This window comes from Lynx rufus, unplaced genomic scaffold (genome assembly GCF_022079265.1).
Source record: "Lynx rufus isolate CCGP_SWC_20201006 ecotype Redwood Valley unplaced genomic scaffold, mLynRuf1.p SCAF_2, whole genome shotgun sequence".
NCBI lineage: Eukaryota > Metazoa > Chordata > Mammalia > Carnivora > Felidae > Lynx > Lynx rufus.
In genome coordinates, this window is record NW_025814834.1 from 13,551,992 (window position 1) to 13,575,901 (window position 23,910).

Consider the following 23,910-nt stretch of genomic DNA (forward strand, 5'->3'; position numbering starts at 1 on the left):
GTCATTGGCTGTCACCGCAGGGTGGGGTGGAGGGGATACTGGTATCTAGTGGGCAGAGGCCAGGGATGCTTGTAAACATCCTGCAGTGCACAGGACAGCCCCCTACGGAAAGAATGATCTGGCCCAAATGTCAGTATGTCGAGTTTGAGAAAACCTGATTCGGATGATAACTGAGAACCAAGTATGGCCAGAGTTACAAAAGTCCAAGAGATGGGCAACAAAGAGGACACGAAGTCAAATTGAAGGACAAATGAGGCCCATCTTAGGCCCAGTTTTCAATGGCTGGTTTCACTCCAAGGTTTTCTCCTCGGTCCCCCAAAGTTCAGGATGATGTAGCTAGTTAGTTCATTCTGCCTTATTGAGTATACATGACGGAAAGAAACATTTGATTTTACAAATAAGACTTTAGTATAAAGAACAATTTGCACTGGGAGGTGGGGCCCCACGGGTCACTGTTATATGATTTTCTGCCTAAGAAAACTATTAGGTGAACCGGCTTCTGAGTCATGGTTTCTCAAAGTGTAGCCCGTGGAGGATTCAGATGAGTCACCTGGAGGTTAGTTACAAAACCAGATCACCAGGCCCCCATCAGGCCTGCTGAGGTCCTAGATAAGATCCAGGAATCCATATTTTTTAGCAACCTCCCCACGTGATTCATGCACTCACAAGAGAACCTCTCCCTTCAGCTTCCTATAGTGGCGACTTTCAAAGCCCTAGGATTGCCCAGGCCTGATTCACATCTCCGTGCCTGTATGAAGTCTTTGGACACCTAGCTTCCGCCTTCTTGTATTCCCGTAGAGTGTTTGATGTGTACCACTGGCTCTCGTGAGGACTGTGGATGAGCACTCCGTCTTAACTCTCTCTACCACTGACACCTGGCATGGACCAGGACCTAGGAATTATCGACAAAAGAGCAGAACCTCTCTGCATTTGCTGCCATTCTCATGAACCAGATTAAACAGATACCGGTGCCCCTGTTAGGGTTGCCCAATCCTTGTTCGCCTGTTCCTCAGTCCTTCCCATGCACCCAACAAGAACAGATAGCACAAGGCTAATTTGTCCTCTAATGTGGGACCTTGACCCATCACACACCAAAATGTCAACAATTTACCACAGTGCACGTAGCTACATAAGGGAAGTCCAACAATTAATTCTCTGAAAAACAGAAAGAAGCTCCTGACGGAAAAGCCAAGACCCTTCCATTATTCTCCCATTTCTACCTTGCAAGGCATTAAACATACTTAAAATAAAATATGCTGTTAGTTTTGTCTCCTCCTGGCAGAGGCCCTAGAAGATATGAATGCATTAAGATGCCATTAAAGAAATGGCTTGTGTGCAGACTGGTTGCCGAGATATCCTAGGCCGTCTGTAGGACCCACCAGCAAGCCTCGTTAGTCTGAATATTTTGTTGCACATATGCTCAGGGTTTGGCATTTACATGACAATGCTTCCTTATCAAAATTGCTTAGGTAAAAATGCTTCATTGCCCTCCCTTTATAAAGACACATCCTTAACGGGAACCCTCTTGCACTGTTGGTGGGAATGCAAATTGGTGCAGCCGCTCTGGAAAGCAGTGTGGAGGTTCCTCAGAAAATTAAAAATAGACCTACCCTATGACCCAGCAATAGCACTGCTAGGAATCTACCCAAGGGATACAGGAGTACTGATGCATAGGGGCACTTGTACCCCAATGTTCATAGCAGCACTCTCAACAATAGCCAAATTATGGAAAGAGCCTAAATGTCCATCAACTGATGAATGGATAAAGAAATTGTGGTTTATATACACAATGGAATACTACGTGGCAATGAGAAAAAATGAAATATGGCCTTTTGTAGCAACGTGGATGGAACTGGAGAGTGTGATGCTAAGTGAAATAAGCCATACAGAGAAAGACAGATACCATATGGTTTCACTCTTATGTGGATCCTGAGAAACTTAACAGGAACCCATGGGGGAGGGGAAGGAAAAAAAAAAAAAAAAAAAAAAAGGACGTTAGAGTGGGAGAGAGCCAAAGCATAAGAGATTGTTAAAAACTGAGAACAAACTGAGGGTTGATGGGGGGTGGGAGGGAGGGGCGGGTGGGTGATGGGTATTGAGGAGGGCACCTTTTGGGATGAGCACTGGGTGTTGTACGGAAACCAATTTGTCAATAAACTTCATATAAAAAAAAAAAAGACACATCCTTCTGCGGTAAAAAGACCACCAGGAGAATAAAATACATGCAATGCCAATGTCATATAAATTAACCAATTTTTCCATCAGAGCTCAAAAGGTTTGAAAGACCTTGGCCTCTCCATAAAACTTGTGTACAATGTGATTTTCAGGGTAATTATTAAACCGTGGGTGACAGTCGTAGTGAAAGCAAGGTAATTAGCAATTGGAGTGACTACAGGAGGCCAGTTTTGGGTGCTTGTTTTATTTTAAGTGAAATAACTCTGGGGTGTAGTTAACTTTGCCAGCAGTGGGAAGGTCCCATGGGATCCGAGCCAGCCAGCAGAGACAACGCCCGTCTCTGGGGGAAAATGGCTATTGGGCAATAGTCCATATGATCAAAGATAATAGCATCGATTCAGAGTCCCTCAACTCCCATCTTCTGGGAGGCTATTGAATGTTTTCATCTGATCGTTTGTAAAAGAAATCATCTGCCTCAACCCGGAATGCCTTTCAGTCTTCTTTAAAAGATGGAAGAATCATTGTCCAGTAGAAACTATGTTGACTTGGGGTTGATTATTTTTTAATGGGAGAAGAACATGAGGTGAAGAATTAGCTGCCTGGCTTTTTAAAAAGCGTTAACCACCCAGCTGTATATATTTGTGTGAAACACAAGCCGAGAACACCATATAACAGCTGTGTACGTTTGCTGTTGTTATCTTCAGGTTGTTATGCTCTGGCTTTGAGCATGATGGCAGGGAATCTGAATTAAAGCATGGTCTCCATAAGAACGAATGCTTGCTTCTTAGGGGTTCTCCACTTTGCAACAGACCAAGCTAACGCTGAAGTCTTGAAGCCTTTCCCCAAAATTTCAAGGTGAATGATAAATAGCTAACTACCCATCAGGAAATTGAGAAAAGGGCAAACATTAAATCCAGTGTTCCTCATTTCCTGTATAATGTATTAAGAGAGTTTTGGGTGAGATATATAAATATCTCCAGGCTATAGTGTTTCTTCCCTGGAGAAGTTGGTGACCAACGTTAAGTCCGCCATAGAAAAGAAAAAAGCTATCACCGCTTCACTGATTGCCATTAGATTCTAAGACGGGCTCATGAGACTCTGTAAGGAATGAATTTTTTCCTCCCTTTCACTCCCACATCAACTCCTGATTAACTGGGAAACTTTGCCTCCTAAGACCCATTTAAATTCAGTAATATAACAATATCATTACCACTTGATACATGTTTGAAGGGCTATGAACGGAGATGTGAAGCTGCAAGTCATCAGAAGAATTAAAATTGAGAAGTCTAAAAGTAAATCAAATTTTGGACCACAGACCTGAGAACACAGCCTTGAAGTTCTTTTGCATATGGTAGATGGAAGGCAATTTAGAAAGTTGAGAAGACACAGAGATAAAGGGGGAAATGCCTAAATCGTTTCTACTTTGCTACTGGGAGCGGAAGTTAGGGGATAGGAAAAACTATTGTATTCTACAGACAGAGCCCACTGAAAGCTCTACACTTAGAAATAAGAGGCTTTGTTGTGTTCATTTAAGCCCGTCAAGGCTCTCTCAAGGTAACTGAGCTGTTCAGTCCCCACCTTTGCAGCAGGAAGTAATGAACTTCAGTAAAGAGCCCTGCTGCCAGGGGCCAGACTCAGGAGCGACCACAGAGAAGGAGGAAGTAGCTACTTGTGCTTTACTTCCTTGAAACAAGGTGGACGGTGGTGAGCTGAACCCAGAGGTGCAACCCTTCTTTGTCCTACGTGAGCGAAGCCCGGCAGCGCAGAAACCTGCAGGCAAAGGGGAAAATTGATTGGAAGTGGAAGAGAAAACATGAAAGGAGTTATGCAAATATCCTCTAACAAAGCAGGAGTAATCACGGCAGATGCTGAAAAATTCAGCGGTGGAATAAATTGGAATAGAGAGATGGACCCAAGAGGCAGCGTGGAGACAGGTGGAAACGCACGGGAAACTGCTCTTATCGTGGGTTCGAACCAGGCTTTGCGGATTCACGCATGGCATCGTGTGTAGCTGTCCAAGACTTAACCATCAAGGTTCCAGTTACTCTGCAGTACTAACGGTAGTTTCGGGGTAATTTTTATCAAGTTGGTGCAGATGCAGTGTCCGTGAAACCCAAGTTTCTGCCCTCTGGATTCTTAGATTCAGTGAGGATATCATTTGCCCATCATGCAGCGTATTCAAATGTTGTGAAAACGGAGTTAAACATTTTAAAGATGACCTCATAGCTTGTTGCCTTAGCTCATCGCCTTTCTTTTCTGTGTCTCTGTGTCTGATTACTTCACTGGTTTTCTTCTTCCGGATTTGTCTCCTTAGTCCTGATGCCCCTCCCCACAGCTACCATTGTCTTTCTCACTCTTATTTCACTGCTAGTTTTTTTTTTTTCCAGGAAGTGATCCAAAAGCCATATTTCTGTCGCCTCTCAATCATTTCTTAGCTCCATTCCACCCTGCATCTACACTGCTCAGTGGAGCTGACAGTCAAATGCCAAGTATTGTCCTCACCTAAACCTTCTTCTCAGTACATTCATGATGTTAAACTTATTTGTAAAAGATTAAGCACAGGGGCACCTGGGTGGCTCAGTCGGTTAAACATCCGGCTTCAGCTTGGGTCATGATCTCACGGTTCCTGAGTTTGAACCGGCATCGGGCTCTGTGCTAACAGCACAGAGCCTACTTGGGATTCTGTCTTTCCTTCTCTCTCTCTCTGCCCCTCCCTCTGCTTGCCTGCTCTCTCTCTCTCTCTCTCTCCCTCTCTCTCTTTCTCACAAAAATAAATAAATAAACTTTAAAAAACAGAAGATTAAGCACAAAAACCAAGCTGTACTCCAAAATAAGACTGTGTGGGAGACAGTTTTCCAAAGATGTTTTCCCAGGACTCTAAAGAGACCATGAGCCAGAGAATGCAGGCAGCCTCCAGACACTGACCATGCATGACCCCTGGCTGACAGCAAGGAAATGGGGACCTCAGTCCTGCAACTGCAAGGAACTGAATTCTATCAATAACCTGAATGAGCCTGGAGCCAGATTCTTCTCTAGCAGCTCCAGAAAGGGACACAGCCCTGCTGACATTTCGATTTCAACCTTGTGAGACTCCAAGCAGAGAATCACATTGTACCATATTGCACCCAGATTTCTGACCCGCAGCAACTATGAGATAAATAAATGTGTGTCGATTTAAGCCACCAAATGTATGCTACGCTGTTACAGCGACAATAGAAAACTAATACAGATGAACAGATCTGTTTCTCAAATCTCTGATGTCGTAGCATTCAAATTCCTGTTTCTTCTAAAGTATGGTTAATGTTTCCCATCTTAACTAACTTCTGAATATCCAGACTCTCACGTATTGAAAATTGCAAACTTACTCTCCTTGGGCACTATGGAGCCAGACTTTTGTGCACGTATCTATACAAGAATTTGTGTGTTCGTGTATTTTGTGTGTATATGTATATGCATATATAGGTGTCTCTGTACATAAATACAACCTATGTAGACCTGATAAATACTAACCGTACTCAGTAAATGCTTATATATGCAGACATATAGGAATTATGTGTGTGTATATAAAATATAGTTTTTTTGCTCAAGGCCAGGTACTACTATGTATTACTTCACAACAAACTTATAAGCTGTATACTCACAGCTCCACTGAATATATAAAAAGGCAGACAGAGGTCAAGTAACTTGCCGGAAGTTATCTGATCGATGGCTGAAGAGTATTCAAATATAGATCTGTCTGGATCCAAGACTGAAAGGTCTTAATTTTTCATCTGGTTTTTCTTTCACGCTGAATCTCTTTGGACATTCCAGGTCCTACATCCCCCTCTGCCCAGATGCCCTGTCCCACCTTCCCTGAACTCCTTACCCCGTGCACCTGGGTGCACTACCCTGTTAGTTTTCCCCCTTTATCTCTGTGTCTTCTCAATTTTCTAAATTGCCTTCCATCTACCATATGCAAAAGAACTTCAAGGCTGTGTTCTCAGGTCTGTGGTCCAAAATTTGATTTACTTTTAGACTTCTCAATTTTAATTCTTCTGATGACTTGCAGCTTCACATCTCCCACACCGACTCTTTTGTGAGTTCCAGGCACACATACAGCAATGGTGCTGGACATGTCTGCTTTCCTGTCTTCTCGACCAAAACTCCAATATGTCTACATCAGCATTAGTAGGAAAAGAAGTCCTCTCTCCTTAGTACCCTATGCCCCACAGTCATCCATCTTGATTGCAAACTCAGAAAACTGCTAGCATCTTCAAACCTCCCTTCTGGTTGAGAGCACAGGCTCTGGAGCTGGATTGCTTTGGTTGAAATCCCATCCACGCTACTTATTTCCTTTGGGACTTTGGACCAATCGCTTACCTTCTCAGGACCCAAATAGCTTCCTCTGTAAAAGCGGGGTGATGATAACAGTAATAATAATACCTAGCTCACAGGGTCACTGCGTGGTTTGAAAAGGTACTATAAACTTAGATCAGCACCCCGCACCCAGTACTTGCTCAATAAGTTTCACCTACCATTCATTTTCCATTTAATTGCCACATCTTCGTTTATGATTTCAGTGAGATCTAGAATTATGTTTCTGTTGCCAAGTTTTCTACCCTCCACCATTCTGTGTGATCATCTGGATTAATGCAAACTGCTACCAAATGAATCTTCCAAAGGCCTTATTTTAATTGTAATGCAGAAATCCTTCAGTGGTTTCCCATGGCTTTCTGGATACAACGGGAACTTCCTGATCTTGGCATTCAAAGCTTTCAATGAACTGGCCCCTTGCCTCTCTTTTCAGTTGTTCCTACCTCTCTTCTCCCACTGAACCTTGGCTGTAGACAGGATGGACTTCCTACTTTTTTCTTAAACACACTGTTTAGGCCTGCTTGATAGCATTTGTAGTAAGTAGTCGTTACGCTTACTGTGTACGACACAATATGTTGACCCTGTTAAGTGTCACATCATTTATCCCCACCAAAACTCTTGGAGGTAGTTACTGGGCTATCCCTAGTATATGAGGGACGAGATGAGAAAACTGAGCCTTGGAGAGAGTGAATGACTGTCTGAAGTGTCTATAGTGACGAATCTGCGACCGTGGGATTTGAATCCAAGTTGATTCCAGATCCCATGATTGTAACCATTCTGTCTTATGCTTTCTTTATGCTACATTCCTCTTTCCTGGGGGATCCTTTACCCTTCTCCCACCTATTAACCAAAGTCTCCCTTAGGTTCTACCTTCACTATAAAGCTTTCCTAGATTCCTTCAAACTCTAGCGAACTCCTTGGTCAGGTTCAAGCTTCTTCGGGCTAGGAAAGGCATATTGTATTTCTCATGAAGCTGGCAGTTCCTTGAGTGTAATACTTAATAAATTCTGATTGTGAATTGGTACCAGATTGCTTTACTGATGAGCTTGACAGTGAGTCCTGGTGCTTGAGCCAACTAACCTCTGACTTCCCTTTATTCCTGTTTTTGCACTAGGTAGCCTTTTTTTTTCACCCAACACATATCTGAACCAGTGGAAGTCCCCAGTGGTGCCATCCTGTGGGACGCCCCACTCCGTGCTACTGGATTTTCCCCTCCTTTGCAGTCACCCCAAGTTATGTCTATCTGACAACCTCATATGTGGCCCGGCAACGCCTCCTTCTGCCAGTACATAAGGGAGCTGCAATGAACAGCTAAGCAAGAGGAGAAATGAGTCATTCTCATTTTGCAGAAGTTGAGGAGTGGGAGGGACTCCAGGATAAAGAACTGTGGCGCCTGAAGAGGAATAGAGGAAAGACTGGATGCAAATATTGGAAAGAGAGGAAGTCACACAAGAGTTGCTCAATATTATTAAATGCTTCGTTACAAGACAACATTCCTACCTTCTAAAATCATGCGTTAGGGATATAGACTACCATGGGTAAGAGGGTCCATGGATGGACTTCCAAGATTTGTGACCTCCAACCATGCATGCACCTTTCCTTTTTTTAATTTATTTTTTTTAGTTTATTTATTTTTTGAAAGAGTGAGAAAGGGAGAGCAAGGGAAGGGCAGAAATAGTAGGAGAGAGAGAATCCCAAGCAAGCCCCAAACTGTCAGCATAGAGCCCAGTGTGGGGCTCAAACTCATGAACAATGAGATCATGATCCGCATTGAAATCCAGAGTTGGATGCTTAATTGACGGAGCCACCCAGACACCCCCATGCATGCACATTTTCTGAGTGCTTACATCTTTCTGTGAGTGAGTCTATAGTTTTTATTAGTTTCTCAAACGGGTCCATAAAAAAAAGGGGGGTGGTAAAATGCTATTTTCAGATCTTAAAATAGAAACATAATCTTACCCCAGGAAATCAGGTGACCCAGAGGTGGACTCTTATAATGTCGTAAAAAGAAAAAAGTAAAAAAAAAAAAAAAAAAGTTAAATCTGAAAATTCTCCACGTGCTATGATATGCCTGCTCATCTAACAGTTGCTGAAGAGTTACGTAGATGGTATAATCTGTTTAGAGCTAACGACATACAGTGAAATTGCTAAATATTCAGTGACCACAGATCAAAAGGGCTTCTGCTACATGGAATCTTTGTTTGCCTACTTAAGCCAGTTTTAAAGTAATGATACAGTTCACTTCCCCATTTTTTATTTTTATCATCTCTTACTACGTTTCTCATAGTTCTTTAAGGAAGCTTCCTCAGTGCCCACACTTGGACAAGGAAGGATCGGCATCTCTCTTTCTCTATCAGTTTGCTGCACGACAAGGTTGAGATAAATGAGTTGCTCAAGTCCGAGGTATATGTATGTGCTTCACCTAAGTCCGGTTATTACTGGAGCAAAAGGAGTGGCCTGTGTCAGTAAAAAAGCAACTGCGATAAAGAGGAAGGCTCATTAAATAAGCAGATGGCTTCTATTTAGGCCACCGGTGTTTGGACGAGCCGGTTAAGTGAGAGTGTTCCTGAAGATCACCACCTTCGCTACAGAATCTAGAACCGTGTTTGCAAAAGGGGGGCTTCTCAGGGTCAGATGAGAATGTCTTATTCCAGTGTCTCTGTGCCCAAAACAAACAAACAAACAAAAAGGTGGGGGGCAGAAAGCCACAGTTTTAAGTTGATGGTCAAAAGAGTCTTTTCTGGGACCACTCACTTCTGGGTGGCCTCATGCAAGGCAGCCGTCCCACACCTGGACTCTTAAACGTGTTGAGCACTAGAGAGAGAAGACAAGGCTCTGGAAACAAAAGCCTCGAGAATAACCACAGTGTATTTGCTCGTCGTCTCCCGCTGCCCCAACACTCCCCCTTTCTGTCTGTGGCTGAATCCTACTTCCGGCTAGGGCAGGAGCAAAAGGTATCAGTGAGTCAGCAGCCTCGTTATTTTTCTTTCTTAAAGTTCAAAACTCTCAGAATACTGGGAACCCTTTGCAAAGAAATTGCTCTCCCGGTTAAGTGTCGTATCTGTATCCGCAGTGCACGTCATATTGGACTCTGCACAGATGTGCCCTTGACAAATGCCTTTGGAACTGACCCTGTCTGTTATAAAAGCAGGCATAACGACTCTTCATAGTGCTTCTCCCTCAGGACTCACCGCCTGGGAAGGTTGGCAGGGCTTGCTTCTGTCTTGGTGGTCATGGAGAGCAGACCTCAGTGGAAATATTCCTTCGACCATCTTTATAACCCACATAATATCTCACGGGCAAGCAGTGGTTTCATCAGACTGGTGGGCACCACTGGAGAGTAGGCTCATCCTGCAGTGAAGAAACAAAATCTTTTCGGATCCCATCTTTCAAGTGTCTAATCAATTAATTCCTAGTCCCATGGCCTTCAAATATTTCTTACCTCCTGCACCTAGTAGACAAAATTTGCCTACACTCCCATAGTCTCTGCGTATGTATACGAATTCTGTTGTTCTTATCAATAGCTAGTATTTCAAAACACAATATACGTGTGGGACAAGGTTCATTGTTAGGCATAATAAATGTGAGGCCCTCATTTATTCTTTCATTAAACTTAAGAGTTTCATACTGAGAAACTTCTGGATGCCGAGCTCTGTTGTCATCACTGAAGATACGGTGAATGAAAACAGACAAGGGGCTCAGTCAGTTAAGCGTCCGACTTCGTCTCAGGTCATGATCTCACGGCTCCTGAGTTGGAGCCCCGCGTCGGGCTCTGTGCTGACAGCTCAGAGCCTGGAGCCTCCTTTGGATTCTGTGTCTCCCTCTCTCTCTGCCCCTCCCCAACCTGTGCTCTGTGTGTGTGTGTGTGTGTGTATGTGTGTGTCTCTCTTTCTAAAAAATAAATAAACATTGAAAAAAGAAAACAGACAAAATTTCCACTCTCATGGAGCATAGAGTCGAGTGCAGGAAGAGAAATCATAAGCAAACTAAATAAGTACATTGTGTGGTAGTGTCACAGGCTAGCAAGTGTCATGGAGAAGAATAAAACAGGAAGGAGAATTCAGGTGCTTTTGAAGGGAGAGTTGCATTTTAAATAACCCCAGAAAATACAGATTAGGGAATTAACTCTTTAACAGTTTGTAACCATCTGACTGAGAATCAAGGTATCCTCGTCAATGTCTATCACATTACATAGCAGTCAAGTACAGTTTCTTTTTTTTTTTTTATTTTAACCTTCAATTCATTTTGAGAGACAGAGAGAGACAGAGTGCAACTGAGGGTGGGGCAGAGAGAGAGGGAGACACAGAACCTGAAGCAGGCTCCAGGCTCTGAGCTGTCAGCACAGACCCCGATGGGGGCGTCGAACTCACAGACCGTGAGATCATGACCTGTGCCGAAGTCAGGCACTTAACCGATTGAGCCACCCAGGCGCCCCTCAAGTACAGTTTCTTTATTTAGATAACCGATATCAGTAGAATTCTAAGTTCTCCATGTGTCCTAAAGTGATCATCTTGGAAGACCACTAACTTAAGCTACACTTACCTGAGCAACTGCTTGAAACAGACTTCTCAGATCCTAGGTATATTATGACAGTTTACCTTCGGGATCTAGCCAGGATGATGAAGTTCGGTGGCTGTTTAGGTAGCAGACGTGGGTGCCTACAGTCAATCAGCTCTTTGATCCAATCTTGATTTGGTTCCACAGTTGATTTTTACATCATATGGTTTGTTTGGGTATGAGCAATTCTCTTAAATGTCCAAAGCCATCTTTATGTTATTGTCTTACTTTAGACAAGGTGATTAGGGAGAATATATGCACAAAAGCTTACTTAACTCAACAGCTGGTAGTTACAGGAAGCGGTAACTTGGTTTTCTTTTCCTTTCTGTTGAGTTCTGTTAGTGTAGCATGAGCATTTCCCGTTTTACCAGAGAAGGAGGATTTGTTCGGCCTGGTGAAGCTTCAGAAGGAAGGTGTTTAACGAAATTGGTATTGTTAAATATTTCACGACTCGAGGAACAGGATACAATGAGCTTCCGAGGAAAGGTCTTTAAACGGGAGGCCAGTGAATTTCGGAAGAAGAGACGAACAGTGAGGAGAATAAATCAAGAAGAAATCCACAGATTTACCTCTGTAGGTATCCACATCTCAGTGTTTGTTTTTCGTCTTTTCTTCAATACTTAAAAAGGAGAGATCGGTCCTGGGGTGGTGTTCTAACATAGGCTGTGGGCAAGGTCCCAGACAGAACAGAATATTCTCTTTGGCTCATGAATATCCTCTTTTACTTACATCATTATTTTTGAATTACTTGTATCATTGTTTTAAAACATATGGAGAGAGGATTGAAATGGCTAAACAATTACTAGAATATTTTCATTTTTAAGGAAAAGCCTACAATGACCTCCATTAAGACTTTGACCAATGACTTGTGTGGAATTGTGGGTTTTTTTTAAATTACTGCTCTATTTTGATCACATATCACTCATTTGTTTTAAAATCCTGAGAACAGTCCAAATTATGAAAGAAAGTATAAATAAATATTTGATTAAATGAGCCAAGTAAGAAAGTAAAAAAAAAAAAAAACTAATAGGTTTCAAGGGTTAAAACAGTTGGGTTTGTTTATGGCTAAAAATGTTTCTGCCTGATTATTGTTTGCAAAGAAAATGAGTGCTCTGGAAATGTGTACTTATTATGGAATTCTAGATTTCTATCTGTAAGAGCTACTGCAGTTGAATGTCAGAGCCTGTTGCTGGAGTGCATCTGTGACCCACATGGAACGCGGAAGGCCCACTTTGTATGATAAACGGCCACAGCACATGACCAGGCAGCTGTTTTTACAGAATGTTCTTTTACAAAGTAGTTCAGGGTTTGCTTGCTTTCTTCAGGGTAAGGGTTCTCAACCTCGCCCCTATTGCCTTCTTGGATCCGAGATTTCTTTCTTGTTCCAGGCTTCCCTGGGCATTGTGAGATGATGGTTAACGACATCCCTATTCTCTACCCACTGGTTGCAAACACTCCTCAATTGTGACAATCAAAAATGTGTCCAGGCATTGTCAGATATCCCCTTGGGCAAGGAGGGTGATCGTCCTGGTTGAGAACCCCTGCTCTAGGGGTAAAAATCTTTTTTGTTCATATCATCGTCTTTAATCTAGAAACAGAGCAGCTTTAAAAAACATTACATAGGTGATGATGTAACGATTATTTATGAATAGTCATTTAATGCATATGAATAATCAAAACTACCTAACCCTTGATAGGCCCAAATCAGGTGCCAAATATGTCTCCAGTAATAGTGGTTCTCTTTATATTTACCATCTATTTGGTAGTCATTTAACATGAATAGCATTTATCAGAGGTCTGGCTCATAGCATTGGCGACGTGTTGTTGTTCGATCGGTTTCTGTCTCTGTGTCTCTGTAGTGCATGTCTCCCGTTGAGAAACACGGGCAAATGAGCCTTTCCACCTTGTTCCCATATCTCTCTACCCAGTGTTTCATAAGTGGAATGTGCAGAGTCCTGAACCCAACCTCTGGGTCACCATGGGGCCCATGAGGGTCCCCAGCTGTGTCTTGTCTACTGGCCCCCCAGTAAACATCATCAGTTTTTTACTTTTAGCCTGTGAAAGAGGATACGTGTTTGAAAAGCTTGTTTGGTTTGCGATTCGTTTAACCTTTAGAACAGTCCAAAAACTATACTTTCCCCGTTGCCTTTCGCTCGGTGGAATTCAGAAGTTCCGTGGACGATGCCACTGTGAGGGTGACTTCCTGTGACCGCTAGGAGATGACATACTGGAGAAGAACATGTCTATCTCACGCAGACCACCCATACAGCTTGGCAACAGGACAGTCCCCAGGGTCTTACGGTATAATGAAGCTAATCACTCTAGGAATTATCTTAATTGAATTTGAAGGCATTGCTACTAAGCACTATGGGAAAAGCAGCCTGTAAGGACAGAGTTCTCCCACAGCGGTTAGTAGCTGTGCATTCACATTTAATTAAGATCATTCATACAGTGATTAGCTTTCTTCAGTGGAAGGCACTGGGGACTTCCTGCTGGCTACCGCCACCAGCCTTGGTCTTCCTGAGATAGGCTATCTCCTTTTGCAGAGTGTCTCTTCTGTCGACTGGGGTGTTTCTCAATCCATCCTTAAAGTCTCATTCCCAGATGTGGTTTTTATTTTTGGAAAAAAGAATCCAAAGAAGTGAAGCACGTGATTAGATAGGGGGTCATTCTGTCCGACCGTCTCACCTACTCTCCGTAGGACCTTGACTAGATTACAGAAATTACTCTGAACCTCGGTTTACTCTGCCCCAAGATGTTCGTCACAATACCTGTCTATCGTAAGATTGCTTATTGGATTTCAGTTTGACCATGTGCCTCCTGAACTTGATGTGAACACCGTCAAAAGTGGGGAGTAACCGCGTCACGTCTGTCGTATTAAGAAAACCAAGTAAAGTACTTCCATTTCCAAGGGCAAGGGAAGAGGGATTATAATCGTAGTGAGAATGCCTTTTCAGTGACTGTGTCTTGAAGCCACTGGACTATATAGGTGACTCCTTCCTCCTGGGAGCCTTGCACAAAGGTGAAAGGTGACAGAGTCACTCAGTAGACAAGATGGGCATTCAGGGGTCCCAGATCGCTCTATGCGTTGGTGGACCCTGCCTTAGAAACGTCTTGTGTTTTTTTTTCCCCACCCGTGCACTAATGCACACAAAGCCACATTGGACTTTCCACAGCATGATTATCTAAGCTTTCTAGAAGCTAAGCCAGTATCTCTAGACAAGCTTCAGAGACAGTTTTGATAGGTGATAAGGAAGAAGCAATTCAAGTGACAAAAGGCCCAACACGTGAAGACATGGCCTGAGGTTATCTCAGAGAATTAAAAAAAAAAAAAACTTCCTTTTGAATTTTTTGGATATACTCGTAGTGAAAGGAGAAATAATGACTGCTCTGGATAATTTTGATAGGTTATCTGTTTTTATAATGGTCATGTAGATTTCGAATGCCACAAACCTTTTCCTGCTCTAAGGCAGATTTAGAAATGGTTTCATTTCACAGTAATCTAGAATACTTCACCAGAACACTGTGACTTCCTAAAACGCGTACAACCCAGACTTGGTACTCTCAGGACACAGACCGACAGTTGTGTTTATTTTGTTTTCTTCAGATGCTGTTTGAAGCTGTTTATCTAACTCTGTTGGAATTTTTAATTGTTTTGGAAGTTTCCCTCATTAATCCTGTTTTCAAGTGAACTGGCTAAGAGATGGCGTCACATATTTTAATCCACTTGTCACAGTCAATATACTGTATGAGAGCAACTGCATTATGAGAGAAGTTCAAGGAAAATGAAACCTCTTTGTTAGATTGTCAAGTAGAGCTACTTCTGTTGATTTTTCTAGTGTGTATGGTACTCTGTAGATGTTTTTTTTAAACTGGCTTTCTATTTTTATTTATTTATTTTTTTAACCAAATCATTCGATGTGATCTCTGGTACATCGGAAGTCAATAAAAAGATCACTTCCTCCCTAAATCACATGTCCTAATTTGGAAAGATTAAATACACGATTAAGTTGAATTAGTATATCAATCATCTGCAAAGTCAGGGAAAAAAAATGAAAAATTCATTTAAATAAATGTGTGTTGTTATTTTTAAGTTATTACTGGTTTGTGGGTCATGAATCGACAGGATTTGAGACTATTTGGAGAACTTTGGATACATATGAAAATCCTTGCTCTCCTCTTTCATAATAGCCTATTAGCACTTCAATAAAAAATTGAAAACTGTTGGGGCACCTGGGTGGCTCAGTCGGTTAAGCGTCTGACTTCAGCTCAGGTCATGATCATGATCTTGTGGTTCATGAGTTCTAGCCCTGCTTTGGGCTCTGTGTTGACAGCTCAGAGCTTGGAGCCTGTTTCGGATTCTGTCTCCCTCTCTCTGCTCCTCCCCTGCTCATGTTTCTCTCTCTCTCTCTCTGTCTCTCTCTCTCTCTCTCAAAAATAAACAAATATTTAAAAAATTGAAAGCTGTAGAAAGATAATCTAATCTGAACATCTTTAACATATCTCTCACATACATCATTTTTATATAATGTATTGTGCTATATATATATAGTCTTTTAAGTGCATTTTTAATCTATTTTTCCATGTTTATGTGAACAGCCTTTCTCCCTGGTCATCTGTACCTCCTTCTTACCGCTACTCCTTGTTCCATACAGACATTCACAATTACCTGTTTGAGCTATTTCATAATGAGCCAATTAGCTGAAAGGAAGCACAGGCAAGGGTCCCAGGATTATGCGCGAGGGTAACAAACAATGAAATAGGACTGAATCCGGGTTCAAACAATGGAAAGTAGGGCTAAGAGCTATAAATGGATGGTTGAAGAAAGCAAAAAAGCTGGAGTAATGGGTGGGGGGGATCTGAATTCAATCCAGGCCATGGAAATAGAGAAGTATAAATTGAAACTTGATTTAACCCAACAGTCTAGGCAGGGGACTCTGAGTGTGGCTGTAGCAACAGGGTGTACGTAGCCAGGTAGCTGCAGAGAAGACGCTTCCAAAAGGACTCAGGAAAGGTACCTTCCACTTAAGCAAGAATGAGCATAGTTTCCTCAAGACTGACTGTCAAGAGAAGGGGAGGAGACCAAGTAGAGAAGAGATGCCAACCTGGCAGAGTCAATTCCATGATGACACCCTTTATTACCTCTGAGCAGGAGGTGGACCATTTTTCCGGGAGGGAGTAGGGCACAATGGGCAGAAAGTAGTGCCATGATCCCAACAGATCTTTTTATTCCCCAGATGGTGGTTGTGGCCCAAAACTTTTGGAATCTGGAGATTCTCTCAATTAGTGGCAATTTCCGTTGGATTTGTGACACAAATATTAGCTAGCATTCTCTATACACTGCCTTAATATGCCTTTCATTTCCTATTCTCCATCCTCCTTACCCTCTTGTAAATATTTTTCTGTCCTCTTCCCTAAGGTGCCCAGTGACTTCACCTTGTCGCAGCTCACAAAGGGAGCAGGAATCATACTCAAAACTATAGCTGTATTTCAGCAGCCTCCCTCCGAGAGAGGGGGGGCAGAGGGGGAAGCTATTGTGTTTCCTCTTCCTGCAGCACTGTGACTGGTGGCGTAGAGAGAACCATAGGTTTTGACACTGAGCTGGGTTGCAATTCCAGTTCATCAGTCAGCCTGCTGACCCAAGTCCTCAGAATCCAAGTTTCTGCATCTGTTCAAAAAAGCAGTGATGATCTCTTCTAGGCTTTATAGGGATGTTCAGTGAGAGAAAGTGTTAAATACTCTCACGGTCCCGGGTGATAGGGCATATGACCCTAGCGAGGCCCATTCAGCACTTCCCTCTAGAACTCTGAATCTTGAGTGGAGAGATGCCAGGATCCCACACGACTGACCTTCAGTTCCAAACATTGAGACTCACCAAGACTGTTCCTAATAGGGGTGGGGAGAGAAGTCCACAGAGGGAAATAAAATGCTAGTACAAAAAAGAAATCAGGGCAGGTGTCGTCTGGGCCAAAAAACAACAAATGCCCACGATGCATATTCAATCTCAAGTAGCCAAAAGTAAGGAAAGAAATAAAAGAAGGAGCTGACTGTCATTATTGGAGAGATCTATTGAAAATATAAGATGCATGTTGTTGACAAAACCATTTACATTCTTGTATGTGTGTGTGGCATGTATGTGTTTATGTATATATGCACACACACACACACACACACACACACACACACTCCTCGTACTCAAGCCAAAAGTTCATTTGTGTGGCTGTTAACGTTCTAGAATAGTGTCAGAGTTTAAGCCAGTGGAAGCCTTCATGACAGATTTCATGTGAATTAATCTAAAATTCCCAGCAGTTGGCTCTAAGGCATTAATTTCTCTGGTATCAGGCAGACTTGTAATTGGGTTGTGATGTATTTTTAATCATATTTATTATCTTTCAAGTGTTTCTAGAAAACTAAATGAGACATGTAATTAAATTTGATTTAGATCTTTTTGGATCTTTTCTACTTCTTTACAAGCCCCCGTGTTAGATGGAGAAGCAAACACTCTTATTTTTTTATTATCATTTGTTATACAAAGCTGTGTGAATTTTGATGTGCTGCTAAGAGGTATATCTGGTCAAATTTCCTTAAAAAGAAAATAAGCCTGTAAAGGTCTGGTTTCAGTTTGAAAGTACACCTTAAATCATAGTTCCTATAAATCTCATTTGTGTCCTCGGTTTTCCTAATAACATTAAGAGTTAACAAAATGGAATATTCTGATTTTTCGAACTGTGATGTTTCTGTTAAATATGATGACTTACCTTCCTTTATATTTGCAAAGGACTTTATAATTTACCAACTTTAACCTGCTTCGTTTCACTAAAATGGACCGAGACATTTAAAGAGTTACTACTGGTTGATTTCTTCTGAGATCTGTGTCCGTTTTTGTTACCAAGGGAACCATTTCCAAATTCAGCTTAATCTGAGCTTGCCCAGCTGTACAATTCTTAACTTTGATTTAGCTAGTGTTTTTCCATTCTCATGAAACTGTGTACTTCAAGGCAGAGCGGAGGTTAAAGGGTCAGCATAAGATGGCTTATTCCTTACTTAATCATTTCCTTTTTGGTAAGAAAAGCTAGTCTTGTTTTCTGAAGCTCAAACATTTGAGAGGTTGTCCAGTGAAACTCCCTTTGATGAAAGGCTGAATTAAATCTGTCACACGACCACAGGCTGACAGCTGTGGCCATGGATACAGCTGTATGGGTTCTTTCCAATTCTGTCATTTATTTTAAACACAAATAGTGTGGAAGTTGGTTCCATTCCAGTTGTACGAAGGCCAAAGGGTCCTGGATTAAGTTAAGGTCTAAAGAATCCATGTGTCATTTGTATTTTTATTTCCTCTAAGAAATTTAATCAGTTATCTGGATAATGCTTAAATTAGTTAACAGCTGTGTTGCTTCTAATTTGTCTTGGAGATCTTGAGATTGGAATTCTTTTTAGGGTTTCTTTAAAAACCCTGTGGATCCTCAATGTCAGTTATTTGTTTGTCTGTATGCCAAGATGTGAAGAGGATGTTTAAATAATTGGCATCTCATGCCTACTATATTGGTCCTGAAGTAAATATCAATTTTTATTTGTTTGTTTTCCTGGATCATTAGCCAAAATGAATGGTTTTGTAAGGTGAAGAAGACACTCAGCTATCAATTAATTCTGGTATGAATATTCAAATTAGAATAAATGTTCAGATATCTGGCAAGGACAAGGCTGATTGGGGAAGATTAAGAAAGTCCCAACTAGCATCACGGAGGGCAAGTGTGTCACAGAAAGATTATAAAGGTTCTCCAAGGTAGGGGGAAAATCTTTTTTTCATAATAATGTTTCCTGGAAAGATCAGATTTTTCTGAAAAGGAGAACCACGGGAAACTAGTTCAGATCAACAAACTAGAGTGACCTCAACGGTGAGTAGCGAGTCTTGGCTCCCTAATTACACTTGAAATTTAGAACACAAATCTGTGACCTCCCAAAATGAAGGATCCTAAATCCCATTAACCACTTTCCCTGATTAGGTCTTAGCGATCTTGTTTACTTCCAGTACTGATAAACTTGACCTGCATGAATGTAGGTGAGACCTACAGAAAGACATCCTATATCTCCAACTTGATTGTCTCTAGGTATGAGTTTAATACTAAAGTTATCTTAAATTTAATCTTTTTTTTTTTAGTTCAGAAGTATAAATACATAAAAATGTTTTCTAGGCTGTTTCTCAAGGTAGGATTTGAGGCAGAATTTCTTAGTCACTTTCATTTGCTGACGTACTCGATTAGGTAGATTTCCTTCCTTTTTTCTTTGCAGGGTACAGCAGCCTGACTTGATTCAGGCAATTCACAGTGTAGATGCTGCCCTTTTTAAAAAAGATGTCAGTGTTTTCCTTATGTTATTCGTTCTTTTGCTTCCACAGAATAGCTAGCTATTAAGTTTTTTTTTTTTTAAGGAAATTTAGATAATAAATACAGAAGCATGTACCATAGTTTCTGGGTACATGAGGAATTTAGTGTAATGGATTTAATTGGTTGGATTGACTTGGTTTTGGTATATGCTTTTGGGTAAAACATGTAGGGTAATTTCAGTGCTTTTCAAAGACAGATCTATATTTGTCTGGCATTCGGTCGTTCGCTTAATACCCTCTCATACTTCATGTCCTTGATCCTTATAATAACACTGCTGTAAGCAGGAAGTCGCCCTTTGACTCCTTTAAATCAGCCTCACGCAGTCTCAACGTAAGTACCTTGTCCCAGTTACACAGCTGGTAGAAAAAAGCCTGTGGTCCTCCAACTACAGATTCTGACTTCTCATCATTTGCCATAATGACCAATGCACAGAGGTGTTTAAGGAACTTAACAGATGTCTGTGGTTCCCTCCAGAGCTCAAAATACTTTTCATTAATACATTGCTAATTGTTCTCCTTTTTTGCTGATGGTAGATTCTAGGACCACATACATAATCTGTAAGTATTTTCCACAGTCCTCTTTCCCCAGTGTTTTTATATGTCGTTTTTTTTTTAGTTACTTGAGGCTGTTACTGGTTGAACCTCCATGCAAAGTTCCTGCTACGATTTTTGAGGTTTTCTCTCTGGTATGTCTTCAAAGGGTAAACAGTTTTAAATTTTATTTTTTTTTTTCAACGTTTATTTTTTTGGGACAGAGAGAGACAGAGCATGAACGGGGGAGGGGCAGAGAGAGAGAGAGACACAGAATCGGAAACAGGCTCCAGGCTCTGAGCCATCAGCCCAGAGCCTGACGCGGGGCTCGAACTCCCGAACAGCGAGATCGTGACCTGGCTGAAGTCGGACGCTCAACCGACTGCGCCACCCAGGCGACCCAACAGTTTTAAAATCAAACAATTCCCCAGTGTTTCCATGAAGGCATGGTAGCTTTGAAAGACCAAGTTCAGGGGGCGCCTGGGTGGCGCAGTCGGTTAAGCGTCCAACTTCAGCCAGGTCGCGATCTCGCGGTCCGTGAGTTTGAGCCCCGCGTCGGGCTCTGGGCTGATGGCTCAGAGCCTGGAGCCTGTTTCCGGTTCTGTGTCTCCCTCTCTCTCTGCCCCTCCCCCGTTCATGCTCTGTCTCTCTCTGTCCCAAAAATAAATAAACGTTGAAAAAAAAAAAACTTTAAAAAAAATAAAAAAAAAAGAAAGACCAAGTTCATTTTTTCACCATGATGAAAGAAATACACGTTCATTGTAGAAAATTTGGAAAATGTGAGAAATCAAAATAGCAAATACCCAAATGTCATAACCCATCCCAATATAATAACTGATCATATATAGATCTGTATCTCTAATCTGCTTTCTTTAAATTTTTTAGATCTTATGCAGATTAAAATGAAGTTTAAATTTAATTCCTCTCTACTCCTGAAACCAATACTGCTCTGTATGTTAACTACCTAGAATTGAAACAAAAATTAAAAAGAAACAGGCAGAATTCCATGAAAAATAAAATGAATGAGGGAAACAAAATTTAAGATTGTATCTTCAAAGCACTTAGAATAGACCATTTAAGCACTTTTGAAAAAAATAATAAAATAAACAATAATTAATACATTTAAATTCTGGTGTGCAATATTTATTCTCATTTTTATTTAACAATAATACATAAGCGATTTTGCTTGTTATTACAAACTTCCAAAAACTCAGTTGAAATGAGCATGTATTGTTTCCTAGAATGGATGTGCCATAATTTCATTATAACTCCTTATCCTCAATGATTTACTGTTTCCCATTTTTATTTATTTATTTTCTAAATGTTTATTTTTTTTTCAATATATGAAATTTATTGTCAAATTGGTTTCCATACAACACCCAGTGCTCATCCCAAAAGGTGCCTTCCTCAATACCCATCACCCATTTTTAGCTGGCCTTGTCCTTCAGGCCTTACTATCCCTTAGAGGTCTAAATATTTTGGATTCAAACTTTCGTATTGTAATATGCATGCATCTTGAACAATCGTCTCTCCTTTTGCAGCAAATCTCGCCATCTTGGACATCTTGATCACGGACCCCACCTTCCTATTCCCCACCACCCCCCCCCCCACCCCCGGCAAAAGCCAATCATATGCAAAACATTGTTACTATCCTTACTGAAGAATTGAAGAGTTACAAGGAGGAAACCGTGGCAGATATTGCACAATCATTCATTAGTGTGTTTTAACCCACATCCTATTTCCAGTGTCCTTCCCCAAGCCCATTAGAGCAGTAAGCCTCTCTCCACTGCACACAAGTCTGAAAAATATCAATCGTTGTTTCTGAGCAACAGCTCCAGTGTCTTCACTTTGGGGATATAGCCTCCATCATCCTGCCTTCCTTTCTTATCCCTCCTGGATTAAGGTGAATATATTTTCTATGCTGTTACGAAGATAATATTGCAAAGACACCGTTTTATAAATCTTGGCTTATATGTGGAGTTATTTCTTAAAAACATAGTCTCAAAAACAGAAATTCCTGGGTGAAAAGATATAAACTTATTTACTCAACAGATATTTACTGAATGCCTCCTATTTGCTCTCTGTACACATTCAATTTACAAGGCAAGTGCTTTAAATTCATGACTAGTGAAAATGTAAACTCACAGACTTTATCTACTTCACACTTATGTAATTAGTACTGTGGGTGTGGTGCTATTCTAAAAGCATAACTATATTACCTCATTTAATCCTACAGTGTAGTTCCTACTAAGATATCCATTTTGCAGTTTATAAACTAAGGTACAGAGATTCTTTTTTTTTAAATCCAAGTTAGTTAACATATAGTGTAATAATGAGTCATGACTCATATAACTCCCAGTGCTTATCCCAAGTGCCCTCCCTAATGCCCATCACCCATTTAGCCCATCGCCCCACCCAACATCCCTCCAGTAGCCCTCAGTTTGCTCTGTACTTAAGAGTCTCTTATGGTTTGCCTCCCTTTGTTTTTATCTTATTTTTCCTTCCCTTCCCCTGTGTTCATTTGTTTTGTTTCTTAAATTCCACAGATGAGTGAAATCATATGATATTTGTTTCTCTGACTGACTCATTTCACTTAGTATAATACACTCTAGTTCTACCCACATTGTTGCAAATGGCAAGATTTTGTTCTTTTTGATTGCCTAGTCGTACTCCACTGTGTGTGTGTGTGTGTGTGTGTGTGTGTGTGTGTGTACCATATTTTCTTTATCCATTCATCAGTTGATGGACATCTGGACTCTTTCCATAATTTGGCTATTGTCGACAGTGCTGCTATAAACTTTGGGGCATGTGCCCCTTCGAATCAGCATTTTTGTATCCTTTGGATAAATACCTAGTAGTGCAATTACTGGGTCACAGGGGAGTTCTATTTTTAGTTTTTTGAGGTACCTCCACACTGTTTTCCAGAGTGGCTGCACCAGTTTGCATTCCCACCAGCAGTGTACAGGGTTCCCCTTTCTCCACATCCTCACCAACATCCATTGTCTCCTGGGTTGTTAATTTTAGCCATTCTGACAGGTGTGAGGTGGTAACTCATCCTGGTTTTGATTTATATTTCCCTCATGATGAGTGATGTTGAGCATCTGTTCAAATGTCTGTTAGCCATCTGGTTGTCTTCTTTGGAAAAATGTCTATTCGTGTCTTTTGCCCATTTCTTCACTGGATTAGTTGGTTTTGGGGTGTTGAGTTTGGTAAGTTCTTTATAGATTTTGGAGACTAACCCTTTATCTGATATGTCATATGAAAATATCTTCTCCCATACTGCCAGTTGCCTTGTAGTTTTACGGATTGTTTCCTTCACTGCACAGCACAGAGATTGTAATTAACATGCCCGACATTGCATACCCATAAGCAGAATTCCAGACAGAACCCCAGGAATTCTGGTTCCAGAGTGCATGTTACCCTCTCTGCTCATCTCAGCATAGAACACCTGTAATCACACTCTACCTTTTGCTTTGGACTCTGTAAAACAAGGCTGGCTAGTCTAGGTTGTTTCTTAGTTAGATTGTACTTCTGGAGAAAAGGCTAGGTTGGTAACTTAGTCATTTAACTTTTCATTGTTGCATGCTTCAAATGCTTAGGTCTTCGGTGTCATTCTTCGCCCATGTAATTTTGAATTATAATTACAAAATTAATTCAGATCCTTGCAACAGTGTACTGTGCTCTTGAAATTTGCATCTTTAACTAAGGCACGGCCAGTCTGCTTTCCAAGCAAATTAAACGGCTCTTGACAGCCTTGGCTATTACTAAGATGGCAGGTTTACCAACTCCAAGGCTTAGATACCGTGTTGGCATTCCATGAGAACTGGTGGAATAAGAAGAGGAAAAGAGAGCATTTGTGTTTGCGACAGGAGCCCGTTCTTCTGCAGTGAAGTTGAATTGGAGGCGAGCTG

At 41.3% G+C, this 23,910-nt stretch overlaps 1 protein-coding gene and 1 long non-coding RNA gene across 6 annotated transcripts in view; one reads left to right on the top strand and one right to left on the bottom strand.

The window, feature by feature from the left end:
- Nucleotides 1–23,910, top strand: part of DOCK10 (dedicator of cytokinesis 10) — a 271,137-nt gene that overhangs the window by 89,081 nt on the left and 158,146 nt on the right. For 3 of the 5 annotated variants that reach the window (XM_047082994.1, XM_047082996.1, XM_047082995.1), the window contains exon 1: nucleotides 11,431–11,658. The exons of the other annotated variants lie outside the window; for them this stretch is intronic. In XM_047082994.1, coding sequence (XP_046938950.1) covers nucleotides 11,434–11,658 — 225 coding nt within the window. In that variant the 5' untranslated portion in view covers nucleotides 11,431–11,433. Of the gene's footprint in view, nucleotides 1–11,430; nucleotides 11,659–23,910 lie in introns of those variants that run through there. 5 annotated transcript variants of the gene reach the window in all.
- Nucleotides 8,388–11,152, bottom strand: LOC124514751 (uncharacterized). The gene is made up of 2 exons (XR_006962656.1): nucleotides 11,071–11,152; nucleotides 8,388–9,879 (listed from the first exon to the last, which is right to left on the bottom strand). It is a non-coding gene; the product is annotated as an uncharacterized LOC124514751 (long non-coding RNA).